The 12,250-nt window shown below is 27.6% G+C and overlaps 1 protein-coding gene across 1 annotated transcript; it reads left to right on the top strand.

Annotated features, from left to right (window-relative positions):
• Positions 1-10,525: 10,525 nt before the first annotated feature.
• On the top strand, positions 10,526-11,883 carry LOC105113369 (RING-H2 finger protein ATL2-like). The gene has a single exon (XM_011009523.1). It carries the CDS (start codon positions 10,769-10,771, stop codon positions 11,648-11,650), a length of 882 nt encoding a protein of 293 aa, XP_011007825.1. The 5' UTR covers positions 10,526-10,768; the 3' UTR covers positions 11,651-11,883.
• The last annotated feature ends 367 nt before the right edge of the window (positions 11,884-12,250 follow it).

The following is a 12,250-nucleotide window of genomic DNA, read 5'->3' as shown; positions in this document are numbered from 1 at the left end:
AACATTTACCATAAATTAAAGGTATCTTATTTTATTAGATATATTATTATAAAACATGCTTTAGTTGAGGAGTTATTGATACTTCAAGTGCAAAATGATGATATAAAACCTTGATATAAAACCTTGATAAAAATACGTTTTTAAGTATCAATCAGTTACCTCCTTTTATAGGCTAAAATTAGAAACTATTGATTTTTTGACTAATTATTGAGTGCGTGGCCACATCTTAACTTGGTGACAATCCTTATCTTCTTGTCTGAACAAAACATCACTCCTGACATCAAAATTTGAACAAACTTATGAAAGTTCTAGAAAATTATCTCAGCTTTCCTACAAAAAAAATTGAGGTCATTTGGACTTTTAGAACTCAAGATATGGGCTGAACACTAAACAGTGTCTAAATTATAGAACAGATTCGAACTTCTTCATTGTTGTTAAGATTTGGACTTCCAAACAGTAGAATTGAGTCTTGCATTCCCATGAATGTTTTAGGCCTCTGTCTTAGCTTTCCATCCATATAGAGCAGATCTAAATCCAAAGTCTATAGCTCCAGATATAATGACTAAATAGTGTTCTAGTTTGAACTGAACCAGCATCTCTTTTCTAAACTTCATCCTCTCTTTGTTTTCTCAATTTTTATAGTTGAACTTATCAATCAATCTTTTTATTTATGTGATTTAAGATGAACATTTACTATAAATTAAAGGTATCTTATGGTATCAAACTTATTATTATAAAACATGCTTTAGTTAAGGAGTTATTGATACTTCAAGTGCAAAATGATGATATAAAACCTTGATATAAAACCTTGATAAAAATACGTTTTTAAGTATCAATCAGTTACCTCCTTTTATAGGCTAAAATTAGAAACTATTGATTTTTTGACTAATTATTGAGTGCGTGGCCACATCTTAACTTGGTGACAATCCTTATCTTCTTGTCTGAACAAAACATCACTCCTGACATCAAAATTTGAACAAACTTATGAAAGTTCTAGAAAATTATCTCAGCTTTCCTACAAAAAAAATTGAGGTCATTTGGACTTTTAGAACTCAAGATATAGGTTGAACACTAAACAGTATCTAGATTATAGAACAGATTCAGAATTCTCCATTGTTGTTAAGATTTGGACTTCCAAACAGTAGAATTGAGTCTTGCATTCCCATGAATGTTTTAGGCCTCTGTCTTAGCTTTCCATCCATATAGAGCAGATCTAAATCCAAAGTCTATAGCTCCAGATATAATGACTAAATAGTGTTCTAGTTTGGACTGAACCAGCATCTCTTTTCTAAACTTCACCCTCTCTTTGTTTTCTCAATTTTTATAGTTGAACTTATCAATCAATCCTTTTATTTATGTGATTTAAGATGAACATTTACTATAAATTAAAGGTATCTTATGGTATCAAACTTGTTATTATAAAACATGCTTTAGTTAAGGAATTATTGATAAAAATGATGATATAAAACCTTGATAAAAATATACTTTTAAGTAGTAATCAATAAAAAAAAGCTTAAATATCATAATATCATTCTAATCCACAGTACTATGAGTCTAAGGCCATAGTAAGAGACGGATACCTTTTAGGGTTTTTTTTTTTGGTGTGTAATTATTAGTGAAATTATGATTTCTATGAAGACTGAATCAAAGCCTCACATAAATGGTATGCAAATGGAAGGTCAAAATCATTTAACAAGTTGCTCGCGACTTATTCCATACAACTAGTTTATTTTTGTATTTCAAAAATATTTTAGAAAAAAATGAATATTTTTTATTATATTATTTACTTTAAATTAATTATCTTTGGTGTTTTTATATTATTTTGACGTGCGGATGTCAAAATTAAATTTAAAAGAATAAAAAAAATATTATTTTGATATATTTTTAAGTGAAAATCACTTTGAAAAAAAGCCACCATTACAATACCAAATAGGCTCTAAGTGTATGATAAATAAAATAGAGTATTTGCACTAACCTTAATTTACCATAATTGACTGTTTTTTTTTTAACTATTTAGTTTACATTGCCACACTACACTTCAGTTCTAATAAAAAAATCAATGTAAAAAAAAAAATAAAGCCATATATTTGAAATTATTGTTAAACCTGACTCAATGAGTCAATCTTAAAATTTCTCGACTTGACTCCTTGTCTAGCTCAAATTTAAGATTAAATCGTGTGAGATTTGTTATGACATAGTCTATTTGACTTGATAGGTTCAAAGACTACATGAACAATCAGTAAGAAATATGATTTGATTTAAAAAAAGAATTCAAGATGATTTTTTTTAATATTAAGATAATAACGTATTGGATCTACATGGAGTCTGGCTGCTAAACCTGTCATATCTATAATTCAGGTCATAGACTCTATTAAATTTAAGAACTTTGTTTTTTTTCAAATTATTTTTAATTAATTATATGGTAACAAAAACATGCCCATAAGATTGAGCATAAACCAAATGTCAAAATGTTTGTTTGAAATTACAATAACCTCATATAAAACAAATCAAAACAATTTATAAAGACAAAATTTACCAAATATTGAAGGATTAAATTGAGAAAAGAAAGGAAAATGAGAGAAATGAAAAAAGAAAAAAAAAACTTGGCTTCTTCACTGTTTATATGAACAGTGAATAGAGTAACAATTACATTAACCTTAATTTACTAAAACTGGATTTTTTTAGACTACTAATTAGTTTACATTTCCATGCTAAACTTCGTTCTTATAAAAAAAAGTTTAAACTTAAAAAAAAATTAAGCAATAAAAAATTATTTGATATTGTTATTAAACCCGATCTAATGAGTCAATCTTAAAATTTCTCGACTTGACTTTATGTCTAGTGTAAGTTTAAAATCAAATTATGTGAGAGTTATTTTGACATGATCTATTCGACTTGACATGTTCAAAGACAACCTGGACAATCGGTAAGAAACACGATTTAACTTTAAAAAAAAAAGATATTATTTTAATATTAAGATGACAACATATTTGATATACACATGCTTTAATGCTTTACCAACCAAATCTTCTATCCAAGTAATGAACTTCATTAAGTTTAATATTTTTTTTATAAAAAAACTATTTTTAACTAATCATATGGAAACAAAACATGCCCATAAAATTAAGCAAAATTAAATATTGAAATATTTGTTTGAAACTATAATCTCATAAAAAGCAAATCAAAAAAATTTATAAAGACAAATTCAAAATCTATTAAATATTGAAGGATAAAGTCAAGAAAATAAAAATAAAAGGGGCGGAATGAAAAACATTGAGAGGGAAATGAAAAAAGAAAAAAACTCAACTTTTTCACTGTTCATATAAATATTGAAGGGGGTGGTTGTACCCTAAAGTTTTTATAGTAGTAAGATAACTAGCCTTGGTGTTTGCGCTTCACCATGGTGCTAGACTATTTTCTTTTCACAAAAAATGATATTTAGATATCACAAACATGTTTTAAAAAAAATATGCAACTTGGTTTATAGACTCAAGTAAGTCAAATAAATTGACTTTATTTCAATTAAATAAAAAAATAAAATAAAAATAACAATAGATGTATTAAATTTAAAAATAAAAGTTATTAGGATAACTTGGAGAAAAGACATTTTTTTCAAAATGGGTCAAATGATGTATCTCAATTCATAACCCATTAAATAAGAAAGAATGAAATGGTATAAAAAAGAACATTAAATAATAAATCCTGGTTAACTCGAGTTAGCATGATAAATATACAACCCTAATAATTAGAACTGAGTTAACCCATGATATCCCATCATATCTATAGTATAGATCATGAAATTGGAGTAACCCAATAAAAAAATAAAGACAATTATTAAGCTTTTTTTAAATAAAAAAATTATATTAACTTTTTAAACTCATGACTTGAGTCATTAGAGCTAAGTAATCTATTGAAAAACCATTAAGTCCAATTATCAATCAATCAAATATTATAGGATGAAATTGAAAATAAAATTTCAATTATACAAAAGGATTTAAAAAATAAAAATTAAAAGAATAAGGTTTAAAATTAATATACAAAATAAATTTTATATTTGATTGAAGGATGAAATTGAAAAGAAAAATTAATTTAGTAAAAGGGATAAAAAAAATTATAGAATAAGGACCAGAATTGATATAAAAAATAAAAATAATTTTTGATTGAATAATAAATTTAAAAAGAATAATAAATTTTACAAAAAGGCCAAGAAAAAAATTAAAATAATGAGGAACAAATTAAAAAATATAATATCATCAATTTGTATTAAGTAGTAAAATCTAAAACTAATAAAGCTTTACATAAGGGCCAAGGAAAAAAAATAGAAATCAAAATAGAAGGATGAAATTAAAAATTATATAAAAAGGATAAGAACAAAAATAAAAAATAAAAAAAATAAGGAATGAAGTTGAAATACAACAATAAAGAGGGTCAAACTATAATTTTCAAGGAGGAAAGAGAAGAAAAAAAAAGGCTTACTAACAACAAAACATACCACCAATGCTGACATGAGCCTCTCTGCAGGGAAGAGGACGTGGCGACGCTTTCAACAATATGGTGACAGGGTATTTTTAGACAGCGAGAGGCGCTACACGTATCGCTCAAAAGTACGCAAGTGCTTTCATAGTGTTATACACACATTTGTTCGTCTACACACACATAGCTAAATACCAAATTTCACATTGGCTAGCCTAATAATAATGAAAAAACTATTGTTAAAAAAGATGAAAAAACCCCTTGACTTCAGTTTCAATTTTTTTTCTTCTTTTAAAGGAAATTTAATTGTTTCTTTATGCAATTGATATAAGAAATGACTTATTTGTCTTGGTTAATTTGGTGATGACTAATATACCATGTGAAAAGACTTAATGTCCTTGGAAATTAGTGTTAGATTTTTTGGTTGAAGGGGAAAAAATATCGTTATATTATTCTAGTGAACAATATCTCTAAGTTTGGAGCTAAAATGTTTTTTCAAGGCCAATTATATTTTTTTTAATATATCTATTAAATCAATTTTGATTTTGGTACAATGCTGGTTAGATTTTGTATTCACAAAGAAATTATTTGTTGAGTAAATAATTTAAGTTTAAAAATTAAAATTCCATAGCATGACTCTCTTAACTAACTCTTTACTCTATAATTATGTGATATAGTATGAGGTTTGATCTAGTTTAAGGTTTATGTTACAAGTTTACTAGTCAATCTAGGTAAATTTAAAAACAATATATATTTTTTTATTTTTTTATTAAATGAAGATATATTCATTAGTGAATTTTAAATTCTCGGTGTCAAATATCCAATTAGCATCTCTATATTCTATGAATATTGTAATGTAACTAGTATATTGTAACTCATAATTCAAGGAATTCCTAAAATATTTGAGTACCTTATTTATTGCTTTGCTAAGATTCATACTAGAACTACTAGTAAAGCTATTTAATTTGTTAACCGAGCATGTAATATCAGATCTTATGTGGTTCATAACATATGTCAAACTCCTAAATATTTGAGAATATTCTAATTAGTCTATTCTATTACCTTTATTTTTGGATAAATATACATTTATATTTATTGATGTTTTGATAGTACTATTGTCATCTTTAAAATAAAATTCAAGAATTTTCTCAACATAATAAGATTGAAAAAATACCAATCAATCAAAATTCTTATAAATTTTTATTTCTAATATGACATTTACAACACCTATGATATGAGTCTTATGGATATAAAAATCCAGAAATCCACAAGTAAGATTAAAATAATCCTGGAAAGCCAAAAATCAAGTTTAATAAAAAGTATGATGAAATGATTATCTGAATCAAGACATCAACACTATTGAAATGAAACTCTAAGCCAATTGTTAGTAAATCGCTAATAAAAAGTATAAGGAAGACATCATAAGTTCAGTTATATCTTAATAAGTCAATTTTATTATTTGTTCCGGTGAAGAGAAAAGTGTTACATCACAAAAAAACATAAGTTTATTCCAAATATTATGGCTTCAGAGCTTGACAATAATAATCAACTTAAATAGATTCATCAAACAACAGTAATAACATTAATGATTAATATATCTAAAGCTCAAAAAAAAAAAACCATAAAAAACTAAGCCCAAAACATTTAATAAACCCTAAACAATGACTAATGGATTGTCATGGACCCAAATTAAAGTAAAAGTTCAAATTAAAACTAAAACAAGTCTAAAACAATAAAAATAATACAAAACTCGAATAATAAATATAGTTATTTATAAAACAAGCTTAAATAGGCTCAAAAAACCTAAGTAATCCGCTATTAAATACTTCAACCGTTATTTTGGCTAGGATAAATAAAAAAATCCATGTAAAAAAAAGATTTTAAAACATTAAAAAATTCTCAAGAACTTTGTTATTTTCTATTAAATATCCTTATAGAAATTATAAAACTCATAAAAATAAGCTTTCTTATTTTCTTATTAAAGTAGAATTTTTCTATAACTTTTTTTATTCTACTTGGGTCTCTTATTTATTTTTATTTTTTTTCATTTGTATGATCTTCCATTATATATTTTAGTTCCAATCATCTCGGCTTCCTTTTTCTTTATTGTCTCTTATTTCACTTTTTCTTTTTTCTACCTTGTTACACAGAAAAATAATTAAAAATGCTGAAAATTATAAAATGATAAAAATTGATTGAGTTTTGTTGAGAATGTATTTTTAGAGAAATTAAGGGGTCAAAATAGATTATGAAAAAATCAAAGTAACAAAAAAATCAATTCATTTTCTTTCAAAAGACTTTTCAAAATTTAAATAAAAGAAAACCTTGCAAATTTAATTCATTATCCTCCTCGCTAAAAGAGATTTATTTTGATCATTAAAAATAAAAATAAAAAATTCATTGAAGAATATAACTTGTCATATTTAAATTTTTTTTTTACTTAAATAAAGAAAAAGCTTTTAGCCCTTATTTTGAACCCTATTGAAATCATCCATGTCATAGCTTCTAATATATCTCTATAAATTTAATTATTTCAACATATTTTTATATTTTAGATATTTTTCTAATTTATAGGGATATTTTTATTTAAATTAATAAAAAATATTTATAATAAATTTAAAATATATTAAAAGAATAGATTTAATTTCATCAAATAACGTTGCAAACTTGAGTACGCAACTTAAAATATCCCGAGATGGTCCCCATCTAATTTAGCTTTAGGAGCAAAAATAATTTTCGTTGTTTATCTTTTCAAAGGCAACTTGTAATTAATGGAAACGAGCAGAAGAAAGGACTCTACAACGCACCATTGAGTTTCTCACGACTCAATAATAATAATAATAATAATAATAATAATAACAACAACATTAATTTATTTTCAGCTGTACTTGGATTTGGGATTTAATTTTTAATATATTTTTATATGTTAAATCATTCTCCAATCCATTATTTTAGTTGATAATTTTATATTCTTGTACGAAGAACTTAAATTTGACATGATTTATTAAATAATAAATTAACTTTTTAAATAAATAGACTGGGCTGGAGTTGATCACGTGAGGACATTATACTTTAAAAAAAAATGATTAGATTGACACTATGGAAGGGATAAATTTGAAGGTAATTAATTTATAACAATAAATTAAACAAGTGCTGGTCCAATGGTATGGTAGGAAGGGGATCCAACTTCAAAACTCCCGTGGAGGTGGGCTTTATGAGCTCTATTTACAAACTTAGTTAAAACAATTCTTTTTGGGTGAGCCCAGCGGCATTATTAATAACAGCCCAACTTCTCTATTTATTTCTCTTCAAGAATAACAGTTTACAGGTACAAGCTACTGATTAATTTTTTTCTTAACATAACCAAAAAAAAATCTAAGTTGTCGAGTTGTTGAAAATTATTTAATATTATTATTAAATCTGGACATGATTTATTAAATAATAAATTAACTTTTTAAATAAATAGACTGGGCTGGAGTTGATCACGTGAGGGCATTATACTTTAAAAAAAAAATGATTAGATTGACACTATGGAAGGGATAAATTTGAAGGTAATTAATTTATAACAATAAATTAAACAAGTGCTGGTCCAATGGTATGGTAGGAAGAGGATCCAACTTCAAAACTCCCTTGGAGGTGGGCTTTATGAGCTCTATTTACAAACTTAGTTAAAACAATTCTTTTTGGGTGAGCCCAGCGGCATTATTAATAACAGCCCAACTTCTCTATTTATTTCTCTTCAAGAATAATAGTTTACAGGTACACGCTACCTACATCTGATTAATTTTTTTCTTAAAAAAAAATCTAAATTGTCAGTTGTTGAAAATTATTTGATATTATTATTAAATTTAATTAAGTATATCAATCTTAAAACTTTTCATTTACTTAATCTAAGTTTAAATTTAAATTGTACAAGAGTTGTTTTAATATGATCTGATTTAGTTAATTCAAAAAGATTAAGAGGTTAAATTTAAAAAAATAATAAAATTAAAAAAAAAAACTTTTCAACTCTTTATTTAGCATGAGTTTTTAATTAAACTACATGAGAGTTATCCCAATATAATTCAATCGAGTTGATAAGTCTAAAAATTATTTTAATGACTATTAAAAAATATTAAAGGATGAGATTATAAAGAAAATGAGAGGAAATAGAAAAAAAAAGTAGGGTGGAATTACAAAAAAAAAAAGTTTCATTATTCACATGACATTAAATTTACACTAAAAATCATAATTTATTTATTATAAAAGATAACTAGTTTATTGACCATGTTCTTAATGCAACTTGCACAATAAAATTTAGTCGAGTTAATAAATCCAAAAATTATTTTAATGACCGTTAAAAAACATTAAAGGATGAAATTATAAAAAATATGAGGGAAAATAGAAAAAAAGGTAAGGTGAAATTACCAAAAAAAAAAAACTTTTCAGCATTATCATGAAACTTGGTCCAATAATTTAAATTTAAAAAAATCATGACCCAATTATTTTCTTAATTTAGATTCTAAATTAAATTATATTAAAGTTGTTTTAATGTGATCTTATTTATTGGATAAATTCAAAAAAAAAAATTAAATTATATTAAAGTTGTTTTAATGCAATCTTATTTATTGAATAAATTCAAAGGAAAAAAAATTTATATATTAAAATACTAAAGAAAATAAAAGAATCATATTGAAGGATAGAATTATTCAAGGGAAACCAAAAAACTCAAAAGATCATAACAAAAAGGGAGAGTTAAAAAAAATCTCAAATAGCAAATTAAAAAAACCCAAATTTGTATTTATGCTTTATTTATATAAGAGGGGGACGACTTATTGACCACCTTTTCTGGAAAGAAAATATTTATAGAGATAATAAAGAATATATTAACAACGTATATTATTTTAGGTGTAACCAGCAAATAATTAATCCTTTTCTCTTTCGTGTGTTTATTCCAAGTATGCACGTGAGTATGGTTAGCTGCGTTGAATGCTCTCTGCATTTATGATACAAGAGAGTCAAGTTGCCAACCCACGTGGCAGTTTGAAACTCAGAAGAGTCAAAAGTATATTCAGTGCCGTGAGGATGGCAGCTCTTCTAATGCAACTTATTCGGACTTTTTTTTGTTTTTCCTTGTAAATATATACTTAGGATTAGCTTAATTGCTAAGGAGGTATACTCCTTTCTTTAATCTTTTTTATTCCAAATCTTGAATTAGCCCTTCTTATTAATTAAAATTAAAAATTAAAAATTAAAAATTAATGCTTACTCACCACTTCTTCCTTCACGAACTTATATACTCTTCTCCATTCCCTTCGCACAGAATGCATGTGAATGCGAATGCAATTTCTATGCATTATCATTGAACATCCTTGCGCTCCTCATTGTAAATATCTTCACCGAGGGAAAAAAAAAACGACAAATATCATTACTTAAAATTCATAGGTTGGATGGATAGATTAAAAATAGTGTTTTATTTTTAAGATTTCTTTTTTTATATATATAATTTGGGGTGTCCGGGCCAGCTTATGCACACCACGATTAATCTCCAGACCTACTAAACATCTTGCAAGCCTAGTAAATAGATAAGGCACCGCAGAGATGACAGGCATGCACGCTAAGCTTTAAATAAGACACCGCAGGGATGACAGACATGCACGCTAAGCTTTAAACCCAGGATGCATAGATAAAGAAACTCTACCAAGTTTATTTTCAAAATAAAAGGTTTATACACTGTCATTTTTTTAAAAAAATTTATATTAAATCTCAAATTAATGAGTTAACCTCGAGTCATTAAATTAACATGCAAGGTTTTATAACAATGTATTTAAGTTAAAAATAATGAATAAAATAAAAATTAATGTAACTTAATTATTAAGATTTTAATTTGTTTTAGAATGATCATGATTTCATGATTTCGAGTCTTTTTAAAATAATTAAAAATTTATATTATTATTAATTTTAAAATTTATAAAATTAGTTAAGATTCGACAAGTTAACTTAAATATTTATATTAATTAAAAAAAGGAAAATTAATACGAAATATTGGGCTTTAATAGAAGGACAACAAAGAGAATTCCTAGTAAAAGCCCTCGTCAACCCTGGCGTTCTTCTTCCATTTGTGTGAACTGAAACCTAGAAGAAACCCTCAGGAACCTTCCTCCTCCTCCTCTCTCTCTTCATTAGTATTTCTCCCCCTTCCTTCATATACCAATTCCAAAAACATTTTTCTCTCTTCATTGCTAAAACCAAACCCATTATCCTTCTCTTTCTCTTAAGCACACAAGAATCAAAATTGAGTCCATTTATTCAAGAAATGAACCCAGACTCGAGAGATCCACCACCCGAGTACAGAGAAGGCTATGCATTAAGTGGCAAGATAATGCTTAGTGCTATTGTTATTCTCTTCTTTGTTATCATTCTAATGGTTTTTCTCCACCTCTACGCTCGTTGGTACCTCACTCGTGCACGCCAGCGCCAAGTCCGCCGAGCCCGCAACCGCCGTACGCATCTTGTCTTCTACGTCGACTCCGCCCAAAACCCCAACAATGTCACCTCTCATGTCACGCGTGGCCTTGAAGAGACTGTCAAAAATTCTCTTCCTGTTTTTGTATATTCAAGAAAAACCCACCAAGATTCGATTGAGTGTGCGGTTTGTTTATCCGAATTAGAAGAGAACGAAAGGGGTCGGGTCTTGCCCAAGTGTAACCACAGTTTCCACACCGAGTGTATCGATATGTGGTTTCATTCTCACTCCACTTGCCCTCTTTGTCGCTCTCCGGTTGAGCCGGTGGAGGAAAACCCCGTTCCAGAAGGTTCAAATTTCGGGATTTCAGAAGCGGGTTCGGGTCTGTGTACCTCGTGCCAGCACGAGGAGGATCATCTGGGATCGTCTTCTACGTCGTCGTTTAATGGTGGAAGGAAACCTGGTGGGCTTATTGGTGTGACCATAGACGTCCCAAGGAGAAATGGGAATTTCGAGGACGAGTCAAGTACCGAGTCACCATCAGCAAGTCACTCTTTCAGATCGCCAATGAGTCGTATGTTGTCGTTTAAGAGGATGCTAAGTAGGGAAAGAAGAGGTACTGTGTCTCCAACCGTGGCTAACTCAGTGAGCTGCGGTGGTGGGTCAGGGACGACCGAGTTTGATATTGAGCAAGGGAGGGATGAGTCGACGCCTCAGCAAACTCGGTGTTAAAATCAGAGGTGGCAGGCAATTCTTGACCCGGTTGGATGAGGAAGTAACCACGTGGCGATTGTCTTACTGAGAAAACCGGCGGCGATAGCCAGTCGCTTGAGTGGCAGTTTTGTTCTCATGTGGCGGTGTGGGTCCTTGTGGATAGGAGCGCCGCTTGAGGTTATGTTTGACTTTTGACTTGTATATAACGAAAGAAATCTTTTTATTGAATTTTCTCCTCCTTATATTTTCTATTATGATTTGAATATAGAATGATTTAATTTTAGATACAGAAAGGAATGGATTGTTGGGTTTGAAAATTAATTATTTTGAATGATAATTAAATTTTTTTAATCTTTTTAATTATTACTATATGCATGATAAGATTAATTGGAAGTTATGTTAATGCGAATCTTATAATTATATGTCCACAAATCTTATAATTAAGATTAAAATCTAATCTTGAAATTTTTTAAAACGTCTGATATAAATATAATATAATAAACACTTATTGCAAGATTTGGTTTGTTCAAGAACCAAAAAATATAAAAATATCTCATATATTAAATTAAAAAATATTATTCATCAAAGGTTTTTTGAAATTTAGATTTTATATATGTG

Source organism: Populus euphratica, unplaced genomic scaffold (assembly GCF_000495115.2).
Source record: "Populus euphratica unplaced genomic scaffold, PopEup_1.0 scaffold415.1, whole genome shotgun sequence".
NCBI lineage: Eukaryota > Viridiplantae > Streptophyta > Magnoliopsida > Malpighiales > Salicaceae > Populus > Populus euphratica.
This window is presented reverse-complemented; position numbering and strand designations above follow the sequence as displayed.

What these genes read in the sequence shown, in the direction of transcription:
- LOC105113369 (XM_011009523.1), top strand. Translation starts at nt 10,769, where the DNA reads ATGAACCCAGACTCGAGAGATCCACCACCCGAGTACAGAGAAGGCTAT.